The sequence below is a fragment of the Oryctolagus cuniculus genome, chromosome 2 (genome assembly GCF_051225735.1).
Source record: "Oryctolagus cuniculus isolate XC-2025 breed Fujian yellow rabbit chromosome 2, ASM5122573v1, whole genome shotgun sequence".
In the NCBI taxonomy this organism is placed as follows: domain Eukaryota; kingdom Metazoa; phylum Chordata; class Mammalia; order Lagomorpha; family Leporidae; genus Oryctolagus; species Oryctolagus cuniculus.
The window spans coordinates 134006435-134032636 of NC_142868.1; the positions used below are offsets into that span (position 1 = coordinate 134006435).

Sequence of the window (26202 nt, forward strand, 5' to 3'; positions counted from 1 at the left end):
GGAAATGCAGAGAATTCAGGCTTAAGTTAAGCAACATCACCAACACCAATCCAGAGAGAGAGCAGGACATGTACAGAAAACTAGCCTGCTCTCTTGAACAACATATCCCATGCATGGATGTGCCTTCTCCTCCAGCAGTGCCTCTGCCAACGACACCACCTGTGGACTTACACAATGCTGTATCCATCATCATAGTACCTTGCACAGACCTGTGCCTGGAACCCACTTTGCCCCTAACAAAACATGACAATGGGAGGCCAATGCTGTGGCACAGAAGGTTAAGCCACTGCGTGCAACACTGGCACCGAGAGTACTGGTTGGAGGCCTGGTTGTTCTGCTTCCCACCTCCCTCCCTGCCAATGCACCCAAGAAAGCAGTGAAGGTGGCCCAAGTACTGGGGCCCTGCCACCTACAAGGGAGACTGGGGTGGGGGGGTTCTGCTCCTGGCTTCAGCCATGTCCCAGCCCCAGTCAATGGGAGCCAGAGGATGGAAGACCTAATTCTCTCTGCCTCTCCCTCTCTGCCTTTCAAATTAGTCTGTTTTTTACTGTGGCAATGAGCTCACATGTGCTTCCCAGGCTGGGGTGCTGTTCTTTATGCAGTACACGCTTGTGTCATTCTTCCTGTAGTGAGGTAAAGCTTATTAGCCCTTTTGGCACTGCTGAATGCTGTTAGACCTAAATCCAACAGGTGAGTTTCTCTCCTTGGTCCCCTGTCATTTCACATTTTCTATGCTTGCTTCCTTATCTTCTTTCCTATCATTTGCTCTGCGTTTTGTAACCTTCTTTTATTCCCCTACCAGCACTACTCTAGAGATGTGGAAAATCTATCCTATGCTTTTGGTACCATTAAGGTTACTTGTAGAGAGAAAGAAGTCAGCACCTGAACCACTTCCCCCATTTCCTAAGATTTATTTATTTGCTTAATGAAGAATGGAATGGGAGAGGTAGTAAGAGGTGGGACGAGACTGAGGGTGGGAGGGTGGGTATGGGGGAAGAACCACTATAATCCAAAAGCTGTACCTATGAAATTTATATTTATTAAATAAAAGCTTTCTTAAAAAAAAAAAAGATCTGAAAGGCAGAGTTAGAGAGAAAGAACTCCCTAAATGGTTGCAACAGCTGGGGCTGCAGCACACTGAAGCCAGGAGCTTCATCCTGGTTTTCCACATGCATGCAGGGGGCCAAGGACTTGGGCCATCTGCTGCTGCTTTCCCAGGTGTATTAGCAGGGAGCTGGATTGGAAGTAGAGCAGCCAGGATACAAACCCGTGCCCAAATGGGATGCCACAATGACAGTCCTACACCCTTGATTTTTTTTTTTTTTTTTTTTTTTTGGACAGGCAGAGTGGACAGTGAGAGAGAGAGAGACAGAGAGAAAGGTCTTCCTTTTGCCGTTGGTTCACCCTCCAATCGCCGCCACTGCTGGCACATCGCACTGATCTGAAGCCAGGAGCCAGGTGCTTTTCCTGGTTTCCCATGTGGGTGCAGGGCCCAAGGACTTGGGCCATCCTCCACTGCACTCCCAGGCCACAGCAGAGAGCTGGCCTGGAAGAGGGGCAACCAGGACAGAATCCGGTGCCCTGACCGGGACTAGAACCTGGTGTGCCGGCACCACAGGCGGAGGATTAGCCTATTGAGCCATGGCACCGGCCTACACCCTTGATTTTATCTTAGGCTTTTCACCAATACCCTCGTGAACATATTTCCCTTTATTATAAATCAAGGTGTTTAGCATTACATTTCAAATGCAGTATAAAGTAAATATATTGCCTTTTGCTCCCTCATCTATGATTTATTTTTGTGTGTTTTCAGAAAATTTTAGTTCTTGAAAATTTGGAAATGTTCTTATGAGGTCGTTTCATAAGAAAGACAAGTTACCTAGGTACAGAATTCTTGAACTAAAGTTTTTATCTCCAAACTCTACTGAGGATTCCAAGACACACATCCAACAGAGAATAAGAAATCCTTACCAATCAGTAAGAAAAAGACACAAAATAGGTTACGTGACTGGAACAGGCACTCTACAAAAGGCAGCATATGAAAAACTCCTCAAGCTCATTAGTTACCAGGAAAATGTGCATTACAGCCACACTGAGAAGTGGCTATTCTGTGCCACATGTAATATATATGCTATTACACGCCCACCACAATGGCAAAAAGACGGATGCAACTATCTGCTGGTGAGGAGCTACGCCGAGGAGCTGCAGTCACTACAGCCAGGGTCAGGCGTTCCGCCTAGCAGTTAAGACACCCACATCCCACACTGGAGTGCCTCGGCTCAAGTCCCAGCTCCGGCTCCCTCCGGATCCCAGCTTCCTGCTAATGCACACCCTGGGAGGCAGCAGGTGGTGGCTCAAGTACCTGGGCCCCTGACACCCACGTGGGAGAACTGGATGGAATTCCTATCTTTTGGCTTTGGTCTGGCCCAGCCATCATGGGCATCTGGGAAATGAACAACATGGAAACTATCATTTTCTCTCAAATAAATAAAAATAAAGGTAAAAATCTTTACAGCCACCTTGGAAAAGCGAACACACAGCAAGCTGAATACATACAATTTCAGTCATAGATATGTACCTAATAGAAATGTATAAATAGGGGCTGGTATTGTGGCACAGCAGGTTAAGCTGTTGTCAGCATCCCAAGTGAGTGCCAGTTCAAGTCCTGGCTGCTCTACTTCCAATCCAGCTCCCTAACACTCCTGAGAAGGCAGCAGAAGACAGCCCAAGTGCTTGGGACCTTCTCATTAATGTGGAAGACTCAGATGGAGTTTCTGGCTCCTGTCTTCAGCCTGGCCCAGCCCTACTCATTGTGGTCATTTAGGGAGTGACCCAGCAGATGGAAGATCTCTAATTCCTTCAAATCAGTCAGTCTTAAATGAAATGTGTAAATGCATGTATAAGTATACTGAAATACATGTATTTCTTATGCCAGTATGATTCATAATAGCCCCAAATTAAAAACAACTCAAACGACCACCAGTAATGACCACTAGTAATATAGTTGACAAACTGCGGTATATTTTAAAATGGAACAGTTTTACATTGTTCAACAGTGGGGATACATTCTGAGAAATGCACATTAGGCAGTTCTGTCAGTGTGCAAATATCAGAGAATATTCCAGAAACCTAGCCAGGCCAGCCTTCCGCACACCTAGGCTACGTGCAGTCTGTTGCTACTATACCAGAACCCCCTGCTGCAGCATATGACTGTCCTGAACACTGCAGGCAGGGTTAGCAGCTTGTGCATCTAAATACAGACAGTGGACACTGTAACTACAGAGTGCACAGAAGACAGCTGAGGGGAAGGTACACCTGTCTGGGGCACAGCGCTTGCAGGACTGGAAGCTGCTCTGGGGGAGCTGGTGAGTGAGAGGGGAGTGAGTGAAGGCCCGGGACGCTGCTAAGATTCTCTGCAGACACCGTACACTTAGGCTACACCACACTTACTAAAATGTTTTTCTTCAATAGTAAATCAACCTTAGCTTAGTGTAACTTTTATAAACTTTTAATATTTGACACTTTTGTAGTAACAGCTTTAAACACACAAATACAGCTGTACTTTGTTTCTATCCTTACTCTGCCCTTCCTGCTATTTTGCGATTTTTACTTTTTAAGCCTCCTTGCTGAAGTACCGGCAACAAGGGGGGCCTTGCGGTGCAGTTAAGCTGCTGCTTGGCTGGCCACACCCCTCAGCACGCCTGGGCTCCCAGTCCTGCCTCTGCCACAATCCGACTTCCTGCTACCGCACCAGGGAGGCAGCAGATGATGGTCCATGTACTCTGGCTCCTGCCACCCAGCGGGGAGGCTGGATGGAGTTTCTGGTTCCTGGCTTCAGTGTGGCCCAGACCTGGCTGTTGCAGACATCTGGGGAATAATCAGCAGATGGAAGACCTCGCTCCTCATCTCTGTCACATTCTCTTTAAACAAGCCTGTACATAAGACTAATACATAAACGCACATACTAACCAAGGGCCCACAGTGGCTCAGGAGCCCCAGTGTCACTGTCCTCCACCTCCACGGCCTGCCTGTCCCACTGGACGACACTCAGCACCAGTAACAAGTAACACCGCCTTCAAAAACTCCTGAAGGACCTGCTCAAGGCTGCTTTAAGCATTTTTTAAAAACGAATACGGGTACACTCTCAAATAATGATGATTAATACAGTAAGTACAGAAACTAGTGGCACAGCTGTTGATGACCAAGTACCATGCGCCGTCTTTTGTGTGACTGGAGGCACAGGTCTGTGTGCACCAGCAGCATGACGCATGTGAGTAGTGCCCTGTGCTACAGCTCTATGCAGCCACATCACAAGGCAGGAAGAACTGTTCCACTCCCTTACAGTCGTACAGGGCCACTGTCCTATATGGCCCATTGATGACCAAAATATTTATCATTATATGGTACGTGAATGAGAAGGAAAGATAGGTACTACTACACACAACACCAATGAATCTCACATGCACATCACTGAGCAAAAGCCAGATGACCAAAGAATACAGACATATGCGTGTAGGAGTCCAAAAACATCACGTTCAAGAACAAGCCAACCCAATCAGAGTGGTTGGACATCTGCTGAAATTGCTATCTTAGGACAGGGGTTGGCAAACTTTCTCTGCTAGGGGCCACACAGTCGACACTTTCAGCTGTGCAGGGCCTGTGGTCTCAATGGCAGCTACTCAGCTCTGCCGCTGCAGAATCAAAGTAGCCACAGGCAGTATGGAAGCAAATGAGCATGGCTTTGTGCCAATGAAACCTTAAGACCCCATGATTTGGATTTCACCTTTTTCATCATTAAGTATTATTCCCTTTTGGTCTTTTGGGGGGGGGGCGGTCATTTAGAAGCAAACAATAAAAGCACTTCTACTCAGATGTGGGTCAGATTTGGTGTGCAGGTTGTAGGGGATCCGGGTGACTGGGAAAGGGTGAATGGCAGAGCCTTATAAAGATGTACACTCAAGATTTAGACTTTCTTACATGTGCATTACAACAGGTTTTGTTTTTTTTTTTGAAGATTTACTGGGGGCCAGTGCTGCAGTGTAGCACAAAAAGCTGCCGCCTGCAGTGCCAGCATCCCATATAGGTGCTGGTTCCAGCCCTAGCTGCTCCACTTCTTATCTAGCTCTCTGCTATGAGCTGAGAAAGCAGAAGATGGCCTAAATCCTCGGGCCCCTGTACCTGTGTGGGAGACACAGAAGAAGCTCCAGGCTTCGGATAGGCACAGCTCTGGCTGTTGCGGCCATCTGGGGAGTGTACCAGCAGATGGAATATTTCTCTGCCTATGCCTCTCTAACTCTGCCTTTCAAACAATTTTTTTTTTTTTTGACAGGCAGAGTGGACAGTGAGAGAGAGAGACAGAGAGAAAGGTCTTCCTTTGCCGTTGGTTCACCCTCCAATGGCCGCCGCGGCTGGCGCACTGCGGCCGGCGCACCGCGCTGATCCGATGGCAGGAGCCAGGAGCCAGGTGCTTTTCCTGGTCTCCCATGGGGTGCAGGGCCCAAGCACCTGGGCCATCCTCCACTGCACTCCCTGGCCACAGCAGAGGGCTGGCTTGGAAGAGGGACAACCGGGACAGAATCCGGCGCCCCGACCGGGACTAGAACCCGGTGTGCCGGCGCCGCTAGGCGGAGGATTAGCCTAGTGAGCCGCGGCGCCGGCCTAAAACAATAGTTTTTAAAAGTGCTTTTAAAAGACATTTTTTTTTTTTTTGACAGGCAGAGTGGACAGTGAGAGAGAGAGACAGAGAGAGAAAGGTCTTCCTTTGCCGTTGGTTCATCCTCCAATGGCCGCCGCTGCAGCCGGTGCACCGCGCTGATCCGATGGCAGGAGCCAGGAGCCAGGTGCTTTTCCTGGTCTCCCATGGGGTGCAGGGCCCAAGCACCTGGGCCATCCTCCACTGCACTCCCTGGCCATAGCAGAGAGCTGGCCTGGAAGAGGGGCAACCGGGACAGAATCCGGCACCCCGACCGGGACTAGAACCCGGTGTGCTGGCGCCGCAAGGTGGAGGATTAGCCTATTGAGCCACGGCGCCGGCCGGAGACATTAAAACTTACTTAGGGGCTGGCACTGTGGCACTGCAGGTTAAGCCATTGCTGTGACATCAGTATCCCTTATGAGTACTAGTTAGAGTCCCAGTTGTTCCACTTCCAATCTAGCTGACTGCTATCACACATGGTGAAGCAGAAGGTGGCCCAGTATTTGGGCACCTGCCACCCACATGGGAAAACCCAGATGAACTTCAGTGCTCCTGGCTTTGGCTTGATCCAGCCTCAACCATTTGGGGAGGGTACCAAAGGATGGAAGATCTGTTTCTCTTCTCCGTAGCTGCCATGGGGAAAAAAAAAAAAAAACACCTTAAAATATATACTGTGAGAGAGAGTTTTTTTTGACAGGTAGAGTTGCAGACAGAGACAGAGGGAAAGGTCTTCCCTCCGTTGGTTCACTCCCCAAATGGCTGCTATGGCCAGCACTGCGCCGATCCGAAGCCAGGAGCCAGGTGCTTCCTCCTGGTCTCTCTTGCAGGTGCAGGGGCCAAGCACTTGGGTCATCCTCCACTGCTTTCCCAGGCCACAGCAGAGAGCTGGCCTGGAAGAGGAGCAACTGGGACCGGAACCCGGCGCCCATATGGGATGCAGGCACCACAGGTGGAGGATTAACCAAGTGAGCCATGGCGCCAGCCCCAGTCTTCATTGTTAAAATTCAGTAAACTCATCAGGATTATTAGCTGTCAGTTTTCAGTCATTTTCCCTGGGACATAATTTGTTAGCATAAAGATTTTCTCATCTCAGTAAAGTTTTCTGTTCTTTCTTCCACTCTGTCCAGTTTGCTTGCTGTGCCACGGCAGGAACACCAAGATCCCCAGCCTTCCTAAAAGGAGGAGCCATGCGCAGGGCCTGCGGCGGCTCCGCAGTGCCCTCACCCCACGGAGAAGCTCACTGCCATGGCTCTTTCCCGGTTCGGTGATCTTTCAAGCCTGCCCCTCCTCCTCACTGATCGGTTTTCCCTATGACTGATTCTGCGTTTGACAGCTCCTAATGCGGTTTTAAGTGCTCTGTGATGGCACAGTTCAGAACTGAAGCCGTAACTCTGGTGACCTCTTTGGAGCTTCAGCACCTCACCTATCGTTGCTGATTTCACAGGAAACAGTTCCTTTGACTTTTCAGCAGATATACGTTGGCAGCTTAAATAATTCTTACGTTTTCTAATGTAAGCGTCTTCATTAAATATTACATTAATCCATCTACTTTTCCCACGGAGTTTGGGTACCATACTGGACTTTGCTTCTTTGCTTGCTAATTTTTGGAGAGAGGAAGTTTATCCCCAGGGTGACTGACACTTTGGACCACATTGTTAATTCCCCATGTTGTGAGAGGCTTAGCAGCATCCTCAATTCCAGGTGCTAGTAGTACCACACCACCTGTGATCACCTAACACACCTTCAGACACTGCCAAATGTCTCCCACAGGGAGAGACAAAACAGTTGCTAGTTGAAAGCCACTGGTCTAGAGTTGCCCAGTAGAATATACTCCCTCCTAACTACCTGAACACTGCTCAAATCCTTCCCCCAGGCATTAAGCTAGAGAACTAGGTGCTGTACAATCTCAATCATTATTTCAAAAGTTCATGGAGCAGGAAGATGTCAGCTTGGACTCCTGTGCCCCACACTGGAGTACCTGGCTTTGATTCCTGACTGGGGCTGGGAATTCCAGCTTCTGCTAGTGTGGTTGGTGGAAGGAAGCAGTGTGGCTTGAAGGGCTGGTTCCTGCCTCCTGCATAAGATGTGGACTGACCTCTGGGCTTCGACCCTCTGGCCATTATTGGCACTTCTCCCTCTCTTTCTGCCTCTCAAATTTAAAAGGCAGGAAGGCACGTGGCACAGCAGTTAAAACACTGCTTGACACACCCACATCAGAGCGTCTGGGGAGTGAACCACAGGCTGGAACCCCTGATGAGTTCCAGTCCCCACTCTCCTTGGATCTGGCTTTCTGGAATTCTGCATACCCTGGCAGGAAGCAGGTGATGGCTCAAGTGCCTGGGTCCCCATGCTTTTGTATGGGACTTGGATTGAGTCCTGGGGTCCTGCCTTTGGTCTGCCCTAGTCTGGGCTGTTGTGGACATTTATGGAGTGAATCAGCAGATGGAAGATCTCTATTGCCTATCTCTATTTTCAAATAAAATGAAAATAAACATGAAGAATTAAGTTCAGCAGTTTGAAAGTGGGCAAGGAGAACCGGGAAATCTCATCTCTAAGCACTGAGAGTTGAAGCCAGTGCCCTAACTTTGCATGTTTTGAGTCTGTTGAGGACTGGGCTACGCTCTATCCTGATGGGAACAGACTCACTAGAATTTTGGGTTATTCCCTCAAAAGGGAGTGAGCTGGCCAGTCTGATAAGACACAGTTGGCAGGAATTTTGCTTGGTGGTTCAGCAAATACTTTAGCTCTGCACACTGGCCTTTGTGTGGTGCTGCTGGCACTCGGTCCCCCACCTCTCCTGGCACTCATCGCCAGTCCTAACCTTACCCAGGCACAAACTGCAGCAAAGGCCCCCGACTGCATTCTCCACTTCCCAGAGAGCACGCTTCCTGGGTGTGGTCTCTAGCCCACTTCCCCAAGTAGTGGGGTCCCTTGGAGCCTCTGTGATTGCCATCCCGAACCCTAGGAGCTGTATACACTAGGGTCTGCCTTTATCTTCGACTTGATCTTAAACTGGCAGCAGCCCTTAGAATTCATGGTTTAGGATTGGGGCTATTCCCAGGTTTCAGTTTATGAAACCTTCTCCCCTACTTTTGATTCTTTTGCTGGGTTTCAGAAACAATTATTTTGTTATCTTGTAGGTAAGTCGTTATTTTTCTTCCTTCTCCATAAAGGAAGAATGACATATTAGGGAAATGGTTCAACTCTTTTTAAAAGAAGTATATTGGTTTCATGTCTCATTTTGAGCAATGACAGGTTTTTTTCCTAAACTTGGAAAGAAGAAAGCTCTAGAGGAGAGCTCAGGAGAGCAAAATTCAATTTTTGAACAAATGCTGGTTATATTGCTCTAGGTGTTTTATCTTAACCCTGTATACTTAATTTTATACTCATTAAAAAGTGAGAAATATGCCCTGTCCCACTTCTTGCATGCAGCTGGGGAAAGAATGAGATGTATCCTTCTGCTATCAGCAAGAGACATGAAACACAAACAGCTACTTATTATCACCCACCAGAAAAACGGGATCCTCAACTTCTAAATGAAACTCCTACCTCCTCTTCTCCCTCCCTACACACTGACTACGGCATCCAGTGGGGAAACTTAAGTAGGATTGTGCATGGGAGCACAGATGAGAATTTCCTTTTCAAGAGTTATTTATGTGACAGGCAGGATGACAGAGAGAGAGGGAGGGAGATCCATCTTCCCTCTGCTGGTTCACTTCCCAAATGCTCACAACAGCCCTGGCTGGGCCAGGCTGCAGCCAGGAGCCCAGAACTCCATCTGATCTCCCCCATGGGTAGTGGAGAACCAAGCACTTGAGCCATCAGCTGCCGCCTTCCCAGGTGTATTAGCAGGAAGCTCGATCAGAAGCAGAAGACTGAACTCAACATGGGATGCAAGTGGGGGCCCAACCACTGGGCCACAACACCTGGCCAAGGCGTTTCTTTTTATGGCATTTGGACCGAGAGATGGCTGATGCATAGGTGTCGCGATCACACAAACCTTTCATCTGTACCTATCCCTTCTTTCCAAACAACCCCAATATAATGTTTCAGTTTCCCAGTGGGACTGTGGTCGATTTAAAGCTGAAAAGCTTAAGATGTTGCTGCAAGTTAGACTCCAGTCACATGGTCCTCAATGGCTGCTAACAGGACGCCTCTGCAGAGCCAAACCCACAGCAGTGTGCAGGTGAGGGCAGGCCCTCCCCCACAGCAGCCGTACCAGGTAAACTTCTTCATGCTGCTATCTCAGGTCAGCTGCCTTGAGTCCACAGGCAGCTTGCTGGGCATGTTGACTGTAGATAGCAGTACCTTCACACTAATGGGCACAATCCTTGACACCAAGGTTAAAGGGGATCTTGCCTAAACTGACCCAATCACCTTGTAGAGCTTAAATGCAAAGGTAGAATAAGGTTGACCAGTTAACTGAAGCATGTATAAGGTCCTTGCCATGTGTTCAGCATCAGCCCAGGTGCTCTGGAGACAGCCAACCTTGTTCTTGAGGAACCTGGAGGCTTAGCTGCAAAGCCAGTGCATACAGAACTAGCAACCATGTCAGAGAATCTGGCACTCAACCCTGGCCTCTCCTCAGCACTGGTGCCATTAGTCCTGCCAGCCTGGAAACTACCGATTGGCTCTTTAACCGATGTCTCCCCGATTTCATACCGCCCTCACAGCCTCCTCTCTGAGCTCATCCTAACGGTCTCCTCCATCTGCATCAGTCAGCCTGGTGAAATGACCACTACTGGAACGTCAACTACCACCAGTTAGCCATGCGACCCCCAACCCACAGACCCAGCCAGACACCCACCACGGGTCCCAGGGACGTCTAAGTTGCTGTCCAAACCCGCTCCCCTCCCAGGGTTTGCAATCTCGGTGGATGGCACCACTATTCAGCCATCACCCAACCTGGAGCCAGGAAGTCCTCGGACTGTTCCCCCCCCCCCCCACCTGTCCCCGAAGCAGCTACCTCTGCTTCCCTCTCCCACTCCTCCTCCTCCCGGCACTCGGCACAGTCCAGGCACTCATCACTCCCGACCTGAATGACTCTTGAGCCTGCAAACCGGTTTCCCTGCCTCTGCTATCGTCCTCTCCAGCCACTCCCAGTCTTTGATGCAACGCACCGGTCACACTGGAACTACCTGAATTTCCCCAGCTTCTCCCATCGCCACATCTTTCCACATGTGGTTTGCCACGCTCTTCATCTCCATTACCTTTCACATCGCTCGGCCTGGCTCTCACCATCTTCTCCCTGTTACTCTACTCAACTTGATCCATAAACTCATTTTCATACTCTCCTACCCAGAAGCAGATTCTCCACCTTGTTATTGAACACATCCAATTTGCCTATCATCTCAAATATTTGGAAGATAGGAAGTTCTTCATTTCAAACTGAATGCAGGGGTGGGGGTGGGGTGGGGGAGATAAAGGTAGAGACTGTATCTTTCCAGGACTGAAGAGAGATAACTTTGGGTGTCCTACTCAGGACTGCGGTCCCTACGAAGTCAGCCTGAGACACCGCCGTCGACCCTATCTGCTCCCTCACCCAGATGTTCCCCGAGCTCGGGGAATCAACCGGTTGCAAACACAGCATCTCCACGCAGGCAACCCCTACAGCCTACACCTCCTCACCTCCTGCTGGCTGTGGTTTAGTCTCTGCAGCTTCCTGTTGACTGCTCACTCCTCGGAGACGTTAGCACAACACCTAACAGCTACCACGGCTGCTTCCTTATCTATAAAATGACGAGACTGCAAAGGAGGTTTTCCCACTGAAACGGCACTTGGACTCACTCTCTGACCTCCAGCGGCTCCAGCTGCAAGCCCTGGCCAACAGTCCCCGCACAGCACGTCGTCCTGCCTACAGTGTCACAGCACGGTGAGGGGAACTGGGGGTCTCCAACACACGCTCACAAGTATTAGGAAGATGTCCACAGCCACACAGCTCTGGCAGTCAGTCAGCACAGTGCTTCCACCGTGTTCCTCACGGTGCCTTTTGGAGGAAAGCATTTCCTTTCATAGTTTTTTTTTTTTTTTTTTGACAGGCAGAGTGGACAGTGAGAGACAGAGAGAAAGGTCTTCCTTTTGCCGTTAGTTCACCCTCCAATGGCCGTCGTGGCTGGCGCACCGCGCCTATCCAAAGGCAGGAGCCAGGAGCCAGGTGCTTCTCCTGCTCTCCCATGGGGTGCAGGGCCCAAGCACTTGGGCCATCATCCATTGCACTCCCGGGCCACAGCAGAGAGCTGGCCTGGAAGAGGGGCAACCGGGACAGAATCCGGTGCCCCGACCGGGACTAGAACCTGGTGTGCTGGCGCCGCTAGGCAGAGGATTAGCCTATTGAGCTGCGGCATTGGCTCCTTTCATAGTTTTCTAAGGGAACTTCTTTGAAGACTCAAGAGCTGTGTTCAATTCCCGTATTCACAGTCAGGGAACCAACTCTTAGGGATCCCATGCAGACCGTCAGAAACCCTTCCTTTATGTAAGGGTAAACATGCCTCAGCCTTTGGATTTCTGGTTACCTGGTGATGCCCGTGTTGGACAAAATGGCTTATGTGGCAAAAACAAATAAAACACCACCCAAGAACCTGAAGAGCAGGCTTCTTTTTCTAAGCTATGCTATCTCTCTATGCTTTTATAAAGCTGGTCCCACAACCTCTTATCAACCGTTTATTATGAGTGCTTCACAGTCTCCACAGCCGACTGTCCCTTCCATGGAAACTCTCCTTCTGTCACCTCACAACCTGCACCTCCGTCTACCACTGGCGAGCGGCGTTCCCGTCTGACAGTCATCGCAGCGAGAGCCTGTGATTCTCAACGTGGGCGCGGGCTCGGGACAAAGATGGGCTCCAGCAGGCCAGCTGGCAAAGCGCTTGTGCAGACACGGGCTCCAGACACTCCCGGAAAGCAGGATGGCTTTTCCCGACACGGACCACAGGCCCAGCAGAAGCCACACCAGGGCAGACCCCTTCTTCCCTGGCGCTCTTCATTCTGCCACCATTGCTGTAGTTAGCACACATCCCTCAACCAGCTGTGACCACGGTGCCACTCGCTGGCTGAGAGCCCGGCTGCCCAGCTCCCAGTCTCACTGCCCCCTTGGAAACTTTGGCTTCCCTATCATTAAAATGGAGCCACCAGCAGAGCTCACCCCATGTAGCAGTTATGAGGGTGAAAGGAGTGAAGTCCTTAGTGGAGTGCCTGGAACAGAACTAGTGTTTCGGAAATGCTAGTATCACAAGGAATCTTCAAAAACCTCAGTGAAAATGCGCATTAAGATAAAACGATGAATGGATTTCCAAAATTTATTTCTGCACCAAAATCATCTATAAATGCCATTTTTTCCCATGAACTTTTTGAAGTCCCCCTGTTGTTCTTAATGGGTTCCTAAATGGTTTCCTGTCACATCATATAATCATCACCCTCTGCCGATCTGTTTTGCAAGCTACTTCTGGGGCAGACTTTGAAAAGTACTTCTCAATCAAAAAATTTGTCTCGGGGCTGGTGCTGCAGTGCAGTGGGCTAAGCCTCTGCCTGTGGCATCGATATCCCATATGGACACCAGTGCGAGTCCCGGCTGCTCCACTTCCAATCCAGCTCTCTGCTAAAGCCTGGGAAAGCAGCAGAAGATGGCCTAAGTCCTTGGGCTCCTGCACCTGCATGGGAGACCCAGAAGAAACTCCTGGCTCCGGATCTGCTCAGCTCCGACCATTGCGGCCATCTGGGAAGTAACCAGCGGATGGGAGACCTCTGTCTCTCCCTCTGTCTATAACTCTACTTCTCAAATAAATAAAATCTTTAAAGAAAAATTGTCTCATTACAGCAAATACAGAAAACGTAAGAGAAAAGTCACAGTTTAACCAGGGATCCCCACTACTGATATACATGGGAACTTCAAAGAACGCATGGAGGGGTTAGTGCTGTGGCACAGCTGGTTAAAGCCATGGACTACAGCACCAGTATCCCACATGGGTGCCAGTTTGAGTCCTGGTTGCTCTACGTCTGACTTAGCTCCCTGCGTTAGTAGCTGGGGATGGCCCAAATCCTTTGGCCTTTGTACTTATGTGGGAGACCTGGGAGGAGCTCAGGGCTCCCGGCTATGGCCCAGCTCCAGTTGTTGCAGCCACTTGGGGAATGAAGCAATGGATGGAAGATCTGTCTCTCTTCTAAATCTCTCAAATAAACAAATCAATCTTAGGAAAAAAAAAAAAAAGTTCATGGAGAAGTAGAATGAAGTTAACTTTGGTACAAAACATTTTGAAATTCATGTATAATTTTTTCTTAATATACATTTTCCATTGCCTTTGAAGATGTATTTTCTTCTAGTTTTTTTTTTTTTTTTTTTTGACAGGCAGAGTGGACAGTGAGAGAGAGAGAGACAGAGAGAAAGGTCTTCCTTTACCGTTGGTTCACCCTCCAATGGCCGCTGTGGCCAGCGCACCGCGCTGATCCAAAGCCAGGAGCCAGCTGCTTCTCCTGGTCTCCCATGTGGGTGCAAGGCCCAAGCATTTGGGCCATCCTCCACTGCACTCCCAGGCCACAGCAGAGAGCTGGACTGGAAGAGGAGCACCCGGGACAGAATCTGGCACCCCGACCAGGACTAGAACCAGGGGTGCCGGTGCTGCAGGCGGAGGATTAGCCTAGTGAACCACGGCACCGGCCTCTTCTAGTTTTTGTAACCTAGGTGAGGTGATTTCTCCCGTTTTCACTTATGCATTTTCCTATAGTTTAACATTTAGAAGCAAAAAGGTAGATTTTGTCCTAATCTTTTCTTTAGAAAAATCAGGGCTGGCGTTGCGGTGCAGTGAGGTAGGCTGCAGCCTGCAATGCTGCATGCCACATTGGGGCACCAGTTCTAGACCCAGCCATTGCAACCATTTGGAGGAGTGAACCAGCAGATAGAAAACCTCTGTCCCTCCCCTCTCTTTTTCTGTCAATCTTTCAAACAAGCAAATTTTTAAAGATTAAAAGAAGAATTAAGTACACATATCTTGCAATAAACACAGAAATGCAAATTAGGGCAATGAGGGACAGTGATGATGGGACTCTGTGCCCCTCTCTCGCCCACAGTCCCTGCTCAGCCAGGGGACAGCACCCAGCCCCACCCCCCCACACCCCAGTCTCCCTTGCGCTCCCTGGCTTCAAACCGAGACCTGCTTTGTCTGCTGGGGGCTCCTCAGGTCCTGGGAACAAGAGAGAACCCCCAAGCCAGCAGCCCGCCCTCCTGCAAGTCTGCTCGCCTCCCTAGCCCCAGAAGCACCTGCACAGTCCCGGGCCTGCAGTGGCCACCTCTCCTCTGCCCATCTGTGCTTCTGAGACCCAGCTCTGAACGCAAGTTTCCTCCATCGAGCGCCACCCAGTGACTCCCGAGCGTGACAGGGCATTCTTAGAATTTCTCCACACGGGCCACAGGGGACGTCACACTCAGCAGGCCCTCGCCTAGCGGGCGGCGGTGCATTTTTTTAAGATTTATTTTGTCTCAAGTAAACCACAAAGTCCTTCGGCAACGAAACATTTAACATTTATCCTTTCAGTGGTTACACAGGGCTTACAAGTCAAGAAGTGAGCGAGAGAGGAACAGCCAGCCCCTTGCTTCCTCCACAATACAGGTGTCTCGGTCTCGGCTTCTTTCTCCTGCTTATTACACATGACCGGCCTAACAGCTGGCATCCTCACAGTCCTTATGTGCCAGAGATGGCCCTAGGTGCTTTACACAGATCTCACGGCCGCCCTGGGGAGGCACGTACTCCCACCACCTTCATTTTGCACGCAAGGACACTGAGAGGTCACACAGTGCGCCCAGGCTCCCCCAGTGATGCAGCTGGAACGCAAGGTTAGAAGGTAGTTCGTCCAAACACACTATCCACGCAACTGAGCTCAGCAATCAGCATACGTTATTGAGGACGGGCAGGGTCCTGAGCACTCAGTAGGACAAACACCTAACGCAGGCGGATGGTGCAGCTGTGTAGACAGAGCAGGGACAGAGTGAGGGACCAACCCCTGTGATCAGAAGCAGCTCTCTCCCCACACAGCAAAGTAACGGAGCCCTCCAACTCCTGTCACTGTCACTTGTCACACCTAAGAAGGAAGAGGGCTGGTGAGTGACCCATAGTCTCAGAGCATGTCTTAAACAACCAGCCAGGCCTGCGCCATGGCTCAATAGGCTAATCCTCTGCCTGTGGTGCCAGCACACCGGGTTCTAGTCCCGGTAGGGGCGCCAGATTCTGTCCCAGTTGCTCCTCTTCCAGTCCAGCTCTCTGCTGTGGCCCAGGAGTGCAGTGGAGGATGGCCCAAGTCCTTGGGCCCTACGCCCTCTTGGGAGACCAGGAGAGGCACCTGGCTCCTGGCTTTGGATCAGCACAGTGCACCGGCAGCAGTGGCCATTTGGGGGTAAACCAATGGAAAAGGAAGACCTTTCTCTCTCTCACCGTCCACTCTGCATGTCAAAAAAAAAAAAAAAAAAAAAAAAAAGCCAGCCAGGTGCTGCACACCTGCTCACTCCAAGAGAAGCCACAGGACCAGTTTTCTCTCGTCTCCCACGTGACTCCTCATCGCCAACCTGCAAGCCTGCAAAGCAGCCCAGCCCCTCTCCATAAGGGGAACACAGTACACCAGCAAATCACGCCGCTCACTTGATATTTACGTGTTTTTACAAGATGCCTCTTTAAAGAACTCTCTCTGTACCATGGAATCACAAGAACTCAGCAAGCTCATCGTCAGCATAGCTCCCGTCAACACCTGAAACCCACACATCTTTATAGAGTGCCCCGAACTGCAGGCGGTGGAGCCTGGAGGGCACTCAGCACTGCATCTGCGACCCCTCCTGGACAGGCTTGCACACGGGCACAGCCCTCAGAGCGCCTGCCTTTGGCTTCGATTCCAGAAGGCAAGCCCCTGAGTTTACTCCCAGTGTTCCTGCCCGCGGTACAGCTGCAACCAACACCTGTTTGCTAATGACTTCAGCCAAACCCCCAACCATGACCCCTTCAACCGCTTCAGGCTCAGCCCAGCCAGGAGTTTTCAGCGGACACCACCAGGTCCCAAGTTGCTCTCACATTCTCCGAGAGGCCCTCGGACCCACACACGCCGCCCGGCTCACAACAGCACTTTCTGACAGTTCCCCTGCCGATCCTCGCTCCACACCACAAGCTGGAGCTCTTCCGGAAGCTCGCGGCGGCTGTTACTTGCTTTGATGCCCTCAGGAGTCATTACCCCCTCTGGGATCAAGCCGAAGCCCTGACCATGGAGTGGCCCCCCTGGGCCCTGCACATCTGGCCCCAGCCTACCCTCGGCTGCCCGTCATTCACGCGTTCCCCGCCCCCACTCCCTGGCACCCAGCTCCTTTCACTATCACCAGACAAAAGCAAGTCCAAGCAAGCCCCACCTTCCCACAGCCACTGAGCTGTTGCCCCGCAGAGCCTTACACCAACATCACCTCCTCCAGGAAGGTGCCAACCCCAACTGTACAACAAAGCGTCAGCGCCCGTTTCCTTCACTCTCCCCCGCCAGCCCAGGAGCTCCTCTCGGTGTTGCCAGGACCCAGCGTGGCGGCTGGTGCACTGTTCACGTCTGCTACGTGGAATGCAAGCCCGCCTGCCCTTCCCGGCCCGCAGGCAGACTTACCCACACAGTCGCAGGTGGGGAACTCGGCCTGGGCTCTCTTGGCAGGTGTATCCAGCAGACTCTTGGTGGGTGTGTCCAGGTACTTGAGAGGCGACTCCAAGAAGCCACTGAGGGTAGGAGTGAGCGGGTTCTCAGCCTTGGTGGGTGTGGCCTCCTGGCCTCCGTCCTCTGAGTGGAAGCAGGTGGTCGAGAGCACAGTCACAGCCCCCGAAGACTCGATCTTGATTTGCTTGGGGGAGCGGGTGGTGAAAGGGCTCTCGGGAGCTGGGAGACACGCAGGCTGGGTCTCGGGGTCCTGAATGGGCACAGAAGGGGGGCCGGGAAGCCCAAAGCTATCCCCAAATTCAGCCTCAAACTGCCGGATGAGCTCTTCCAGCTTGTCATCGGCCGGGGGAAGGGGGCCGGCGGAGCCCGGCTGCAGGGTGGCCATGGGGCTGGGGGACCTCATTTCCTGAGTGGGGGGCAGCAGGCCGTCCCCGGAGGGACTAGGTGCAAATAGCGCAAGAGAAGGTTCTGGGGGCAAGGGGACAGCAGTGCCCTGTGCAGCGGAGGCAGGGGCAGGCAGGTGTGCCGGCGCTTCCTCCGAGGCCGGGGCCCTCGGCCCTTCCAGGACGATCTGCCTGAGAGGCGGGAAGAGGGGCTGTGCCTCCCGTGGCCGGGACTTCTTGATCTGAATGGGCTTGCGGACACTGGGCTTGATGCTGGGGGGAGCTTTCTCCGTTCCCACGGGGCCTCCGGCCGGAGTAGGGGGCTTCTTCTTCTTCTCCTTGGGGGGTCTGTCTGGAGGCCGCGGGGCAGGTGAGCTCGCTGGGGCCCACCAGCCGGGAGCAGGAGGCTCCGAGCGGGTGGGGAAGGAGGCGTCGGGGGCCTGTTCCAGGAAGAGACTGCGCTTGTGGTGGAGGTGCTGCTGCAAGGCGGCCTGGGCCTTCTGGTGGGTGTCGGGCTCCGAGGCTGGCACGGGGGCCTCCCTCTGGAGGACGGGCGACGAGGGCGGGGCCGGAGAGGAAGAGGGGGCCTCGGCCTTGACCTTGGGCTTGGTGGGCAGGGGCTCGGGCCGCTTGAATACTGACTGGATGTAATCACTGGCACTGCCCAACAACTGCTCCAGTTCGGCCATGGGGTCGGGGCTCGGGCGGGGCAGGGGCCAGGAGCTCCGGGGAGTTGCTGGTGGGGTGTCGGTGCCCCAGGCTTCCGGAAATTCACTTCTAGGCGTTGCCGGAGGGAAGGCGGGGCTGTCGGGAGCAAAAGACGGGTGCTCCTCCGGGGGAGCCGCAGGCCACGAGGGGGCCCGGAGGTAGGACTGGGGCGATCGGAAAGGGGCAGGGGGGGACAAGGCCTCAGGGAGGGGGCAGGAAGCCGGGGAGGCGGAGTGCGAAGGCTGGGGGAGAGCAGAGGAGAGCTGAGTGAGGGCCTCGATGGCGATGGCGGTCTGCAGGCTGATGTTTTTCTCCTTGGCGATGCTCAGGGCACTCTGGGACAGGGGCAGGCCCTCTGGGGGAGGGATCTGGGGGAGCTCGGAGCTGAGGAGCGGCCTGGTGCTTGGCGCCGGGGGGAGGCCAGCCTCGCCAGGAGGCAGAGCCCCCGGGGGTCTGGGCCGCTCCTCGGCCCCCTCCATGACCACAGACTTGATCTTCCCCTCCAGCCACTCGAGGTAGTCAGGGCACTCCGGGCCATCGCAGTTACAGCTGGGCGGCTTCATGCCATGGCGCGCGAGGGCCAGGGCCGTCTGCAGCGTATCCAGGTCTTCGCTGCCGGCGGAGCAGCCCCCGGGCCCTGGCCGGGGCCCCCTGCCGTTGTTCCCAGGCTCGCGACTCATCTCACGGTTGAAGGTTTCATAGAGCCGGGTGCTAAGGGCCCCGTAAGAGGACACAGCTTCGGCCACGGCCGAAAAGGCCACCAGATCGTGGGCATCTTCCAGGCGAGCAGCGTGGGCCGGGCCTGGGGCAGCGTCCCAGTCGGGCTTCTGGTCTACCCGCCAAGCACCCCCAGCCCCCAGCAGACTGGGTCCGGCGGGCTCTCTAGCACCATTGACCGAAGCCCCTGAGGTGCTTAGCTGCCGTGAGTCCTCATGGTACACTGGCCCTGAGTCCATCTGACCCGCAGCAGGTCCATCAACCGGGCTGAGCTCTGCGCCTGTCTGAAGAGAGAGCAGGGAGAAAGAGAGCAAAGCATGAACCACACTGTTCACAGCACTGCCCCGCTTCCCACCGCTCAGATGCACAGCTAAACCCCACTCTTCTCGCAGATCCTCTCTCCCTGGTACTTCTGGAACCTCAGCTCATATTCCCATGCCTCCCTTCCATTGCTGGCTTCACCAGCAGAAATGGAGAGACCTCGACGGGATCCCGGTGGGGAGTTCTCAGGATGCTTAGACCCTTTGAGTGTGTCAGATCCATCTCGCTGACAAGGCTCCCCTATAACCGAGTGCATGCAGGAAGTCCTTAACTCACGAGGGAGAGCCAGAGGCGCACTAGGACTGGGTTTGCTTTCTGTGAAGAGGCGGACACCCAGCAAGCCCAGCGTGCAACCAGGTGCTGCAAGTGTGAGAGTGTGCATGCGGGTAGGGAAAGAGCAGCCTATGCTGCCTTCCCACTGGGAAGGACCCCACAGCTCTCTTCTCTCCCGGCTGCTGTCCTCACTTAAGCCCGGGCTGGGCTCGGAGCTCTGGCAGCAGACCCCTTGCCCACACACTGCCCCAGGCCTGTTAACCTTGCACACAGTGTGCATTTAGTCCCACGTCAAGCCTGTCATGCCACTGACAAGCGAGTTGCTGCAATTAAAGGTTCAGGTCTCTTCCTAGGCCCAGGAATGAACACTGCACAGCTGATGTCCACAAAAGCATACAACGGGGAACAGCACATGTAAAGGAAGAGGCCAGTTAAGAGCTAATACAAAGATATGAAATCAAGTCTGGGGGCTGGCATTGCGGCATAGCACGTGAAGCCAGTGCCTGTGATGCCAGCATCCCATATGGGCACCAGTTGGAGTCCCGGCTGCTCCACTTCCGATCCAGCTCCCTGCTAATGGCTTGGGAAAAGCAGCAAAGATGGCCCAAGTGATTGAGCCCCCTGCTATCCATGTGGGAGACCTGGAAGAAGTTCCTGGCTTCTGCTTGGCCCAACCCTGGCCACTGCAGCTATCTGGGAAGTGAAATCAGTGGGTGGAAGATCTCTCACTCTTTCAAATAAAGAGATTTAAAAAAAATTAAGTCTGCAAGACTCGGTCCTCAGAAAAGGAAAGCTCTTCCTCTTGTAGGATGCCAAGATACAGAAGGACAGTGTAATCAGAAAGTCAGCAGAAGCTACAGGTAGCAAGTGAAGCTGCATGAGGCACAGGATATACAGACAAGATCTTAGAGCATCACCTCACAAGTTAATTTATAGAAATAACTGTATAGTGGAGAGATCTGGGGGACCACACTTATCCCCACCACCAATATCAGGACAAACCAATAGCACGTGCTTCTGGACATGAGGCACTGAACACTTAACACCTCTCCCACAGAGCTCCAGCCAAAACATGTGACCCGAATCTAATCCTGAGGAAGCATCAGATAAACTCAAAGGGAGGGACATCGCAGAGAACCAAGAACATTCTCTTAAGAAATTTCCAAATCAGGAGGGGCCAGCGCAGTGGTGTGGCAGGTAAGGCCACTGCCTGCAGTGCCGGCATCCCATATGGGCACCAGTTCAAGATCCGGGTGCTCCACTTCAGATCCAGCTCTCTGCTATGGCCCGGGAAAGCAGTGGAAGATGGCCCAAGTCCTTGGGCCCCTGCACCCACATGAGAAGACATGAAGGAAGCCCCTGGCTCCTGGTTTCAGATCGGCACAGCTCTGGCTGTTGCAGCCAATTGGGGAATGAACCAGCGGATGGAAGACCTCTCTCTCTCCATCTCTTCTGTGTAACTCTGACTTTCAAATAAATTTAAAAAAATTTTCAAAATCACGAAAACCAAAGCAATCTGTTCTAGACCAAATGCACCCTCAGAGACCAAATCTAAGACTGGAGAAAAAACAGCAATAAAGTATGTTATTAGGACTATATATGAAATGTGAATATGGCTGTAAATAGACAACGTTGTATCAATTTTTTTTTTTTTTGGTCCATTGTGGGACTTTTTTTTTTTTTTTTTTTTTTTGACAGGCAGAGTGGACAGTGAGAGAGAGACAGAGAGAAAGGTCTTCCTTTTGCCATTGGTTCACCCTCCAATGGCTGCCGCGGCCAGCGCGCTGCGACCGGCGCACCGCGCTGATTCGATGGCAGGAGCCAGGTACTTATTCTGATCTCCCATGCGGGTGTAGGGCCCAAGCACTTGGGCCATCCTCCACTGCACTCCTGGGCCACAGCAGAGAGCTGGCCTGGAAGAGGGGCAACCGGGACAGAATCCGGCACCCCGACCGGGACTAGAACCCGGTGTGCCGGCGCCGCAAGGTGGAGGATAAGCCTAGTGAGCCGTGGCACCGGCCACGTTGTATCAATCTTAACCTTGACTTGCATCATTAGACTACTGTTACATATGACAATATCCTTGTTTGGGATACACACACTTAAAAATTGAGAGGCTGGCGCTTCAGCACAGTGGGTTAAACCAGGAGCCAGGAACTTCTTCCAGGTCTCCCACATGGGTGCAGGGGTCCAACCACTTGAGCGATCTTCCACTGCTTTCTCAGGCTATCAGCAGGGAGCTGGATTGAAAGTGCAGCAGCTGGGACTCGAAGGGATTTGAACCAGTGCCCATATGGGGATGCCAGTGCTGCAGGCAGAGGCTTAACCTACTATGCCACAGTGCCAGTGGCCCCCCATGGCACTTTTCCTCCATTTTTATTTATTTATTTTCATGTTGTTTGAAAGGCAGAGACAGATCATCCACCCACTGGTTCACTGCTCAAATGGTCTCAACAACCAGGGCTGGGCCAAGCCAAAGCCAGAAGCCCAGAACTCAACCCAGTCTCCCAAATGCATTGCTGAAACTCAAGTACTTGAGCCATTACCCCACTGCCTTCCAGGATGTGCACTAGCAAGAAGCTAAATCAGAAGCAGAATAGCAGGGCCAGATTGTGGAATAGCAACCACCTGCTATTCCCACTGCTCTACTTCTCATCTAGCTCCCCGCTGAATGTCTGAGAAAACAGTGGAAGATGGCCCAAGTCCTTGGACCCCTTCTACCCACACATGGGAGACCTGGCAGAAGCTCCTGGCTCCTGGCTTCAGCTTGGCCCAGCCCTGGCCACTGGGAGTGAACCAGCAGATGGAAGCTCTCTATAAACTCTGCCTTTCAAATAAATAAGTAAATCTCAGGGGGAGGGGAGCAGCAGCAGCAAGAACTGGAGCAGAGCTTTGACTCAGACCCAGGCACTCTGCTGGGGATGTGGTTGTCCCAAGCAGCAACTTAACTGCTGAGCCAATACTCACCCCACGGTACTTCCATCAGTTCTCATGTTGCTCCCGTGTCACAGGTGGCTACGACTATTTGTTCAAGCTGCTGCCTCCCCCACCAGATGGTGTTTCCCATACTACAGTGTCAGGCTGTAATGACTTGCACGCCTCCTGCCCAGAGCCGATGTGCAAACACTCTCTCAGGTGAATGAAAGGGCTCCCATTCCCCCAGGGGCCACGGAAAATGCTGGACTTTAAGACTTTCGTAGATACCTTTCAGACATCTAGGAATGTTTCTGCACCCGCACTCCCTTCCTTCTTTCCTAGAAGCCTACACTAATGCAGCTAAGGATGGATACGAAATCTGAAGGGATCCAATTTGCATGCATATGTATTAAAGGCTGAAGCAGCACGTGGAGCCAAGAATAAACACAAGAGGAGCGTGGATTTACCAAAACAATGTCAGGAAGACTAATGCTGCAAGAGCTAAGGCTTCCCCAAAATGGTCAAGACAACGAAAAGGGATTTAAAAAGTTATTTTTGGTGTGTGAATAAGAACAAGAAAGGATGAGGCCAGCTCTGTGCCTCTGAATTCCCCAGGAAGGAAAATGCTTTTCAAACCAAAAAGAGAAACGGAAAAGTGGACATGGATACAACAAAAGGAAAGCCAGCAAGGGTGGGGAAGATTCTAAAACTCTCAACCGCAGTGCACCAGCCAAGGGATCCCACTGCCGCCTTTCTCAACACCTGCCAGTCATCCGGGAGGAAACTGGCCAGCAGAACACCACACTGAGGGGCAAAGAGGCCAGGGACTGTGCCCAATTCTCAGTCCACCCAGCTTGAGAGCGGCCTCGGGGAATGTCCGTAACTGGTACAGAAGAACCCCAGGAGTCAGGTTGCACAGGAGACCACACCCCGTCAGCCTGCAGCCAATCGCGGCACTCTGTCTTGGGGCCACCGAGCAGCAGATGGGGAGATATCTGGCTGACAGGTCCCTGCCCCTCTGGCTGCCCGCCAAACCCACCACAGATCTGTTCTAGCCAGCTTGTACAGTGTTAGTATTTTTGTACAGTGTATTTTTATTTGTTCTTTTGTTTTGCCATCATTCAAAAGTTCAATTCCACAAGAAACCTGGATTTTCTTAGAGGTCCCCGCTTCTACCTGGCAAACCTGTCACTGCGCAGCAGTTACGACACACACAGAATATGAGGGTGCTTCAAAAAGTTTGCGGAAAACAGAATTAGAAGACAAGTTTATTTTAAGGTAAAAATATTCTGAAATCCACACACAATATTTCCACAACACGTATTTTCCATAAATTTTCTGAAGGCTCAGCGTGTACCAGCTGCAGTACACCCATCCTCACCACCGCACACAGCCTTCTTGAAACCAAGGCCAGAGGTCAGGGAAAACTCAGTCATTAGTTGCCTAATTACCAGTTCATTCGCTTGCGCTACTTGCCACACCCCTGCAGGCTGCTGAGTTTTCAGATCAGTCTGTGGATGTTCAAGTTTCACAAGGTCTGCCATGACCCCCCTGAGGCCCCCTGCAGAATGCAGGCTGGAAGTGCTGGCGCCCCACTGGCTCAATGACCATGGTTCACAGGGGACAAATGGCAGGCCGGCTAGGGGTTGGGAGGAGGTGTCTTTGGGGTCTGCCACAGGGCTCTGTTCTCCAGACTCCCCTGTTATACCTAGGTATCAAAGAAGGCAGATGTTAAAAACAAGAGGGATAAAGCTGAGTGACAGGACCAGACATCCAAAGTCAACAGGCTGTAGAGAAAACAATCTAATAGCCTAAGTAGAGTCCCAGACACTTAGGCCCCAAACCCTATCCATGCAAATTAAAGATGAGAGAAGCATAAAACAGCAACAGTAGAAGCAAAAATGTCTTCAGAATCAGAGGAGACCAGGGGCTGAGAGCAGCGGATGACACACTCAATGTGACATGGCGCTTCAAAGGGTCTTACAACCCAAGGTTTTCTCCAGACTTTTCTGAACTACACTCCTCAGTAAGAAATGCATTTTATTCTGTGTTCCATCATGTACTTGCACAGGACAGGATCTGCAAACAGTGCTTCCCCTTACCAGATGCACACCTGCTGTTGGGTGGGAGGGGGCAGGTGTGCGGGCCAGGGTACCAACACAACAGAGCAGCTTACACTTCAGGAGGGGCACTCAGGCATCCTTGCAGAGCACAGGCTGTAGGGTTCAAGGCTGGTGACCCAAAGGTCTGTCAGAGACCATGCAACTGTCCAGATCAGTGACGGCAGGGAGCTGAGTGGAGGCACTGGCAAAGAGACAGCGATGGAATGTGGCTGTGGAGGTGAATGATTAAAGACAGGAACAGACCAACGCCTTCCCGATAAAGGCCTCCTTGCCCAGTCCTGCCACAGGTCTACAAGCAGAGTGTACAGTCAAGGTCAAGGTCTGCAGCCAGCTGTGTTCTGGCAGGGGTGAGAGGCTGTGACCAGCCACACCTTGAGCTCCTAGGGGACAGGGCTTCCCTCACAGCAGGATGTGTCAGAAAGCGCTGCTGCTCCAGCTTCCTGGGGTGCAGCCACATCACCCCTGCCCGTGAGACTCTGGGCAGTTCGTGCTCTTCTGTGTCCCAGTGCACACGTGGCAGAGCTCCACAAAGGCTGTCACATGCCCCAGGGAGTATCTCTGCATAGAGGACTTAAGACCCAACAGCCTGTCCCCAGTCCACCTCCACAGAGAGGCCACCAAAGGTGCTGGTGCAGCCGGCCCCTCAGGGCTCCTCCTTGCCCAGGCCCTGGCTAGGGCTTTCCCGGTTGGCGGGGAGGAGGAGAGGGTGCCCTCTCCATCTACGGGAAGACAGAATGGTCAGTGCGACTCAGAGAAGACTGTAATCTCAGATCCAGCAGAGCCAAGCCTCTCTCTCCTTGGTCAGGAGGTGACACAGGCAGACCTGTCACCACCCAGGCAGCAACTCCTCACCTTCAGAAGACTCGGCTCCCTCCAGGCACCTAAGAATCTGTCGGGAGCCGGCGCTGTGGCGCAGCGGGTTAACGCCCTGGCCTGAAGCTCAGGCATCCCATATAGGCGCTGGTTCAAGACCCGGATGCTCCACTTCCGATCCAGCTCTCTGCTATGGCCTGGGAATGCAGTAGAAGATGGCCCAAGTCCTTGGGCCCCTGCCACCATGTGTGAGACCCAGAAGAAGCTCCTGGCTTCGGATCAGCTCTGGCCGTTGCGGCCATCTGGGGAGTGAGCCATTGGATGGAAGACCCTTCTCTCTCTGCCTCTCCTCTGTGTAACTGACTTTCAAATAAATCTCAAAAAAAAAAAAAAAAAAAAAAAAAAAAAAAAAAAAAAAAAAAGAAAGAAAAAAGAATCTGTCGGAACCTGGCCCTGCGCCCTACCGGGTCAGCACCCTGAGAGGCTGCCCTTGCCAGCCCCGCCACAGCCCCCCCTCTCCCCCTGAGTCCCCAGAGCAGGTCCTTAGCTGTTCAGCCTCAAAGGCATGCCTCCCCTCCTCAGGGCCCCAAAGCCCCCA

The 26202-nt window shown here is 52.4% G+C and overlaps 1 protein-coding gene across 13 annotated transcripts in view; it reads right to left on the minus strand.

The window, feature by feature from the left end:
• Window positions 1-26202, minus strand: part of TET3 (tet methylcytosine dioxygenase 3) — a 113371-nt gene that overhangs the window by 43916 nt on the left and 43253 nt on the right. For 11 of the 13 annotated variants that reach the window (XM_089326290.1, XM_089326296.1, XM_089326292.1 and 8 more), the window contains one exon: window positions 17306-19442. In XM_089326290.1, coding sequence (XP_089182416.1) covers window positions 17306-19442 — 2137 coding nt within the window. Of the gene's footprint in view, window positions 1-6053; window positions 6210-17305; window positions 19443-24844; window positions 24973-26202 lie in introns of those variants that run through there. The other 2 variants (XM_089326295.1, XM_089326300.1) reach the window with 2 other exon arrangements.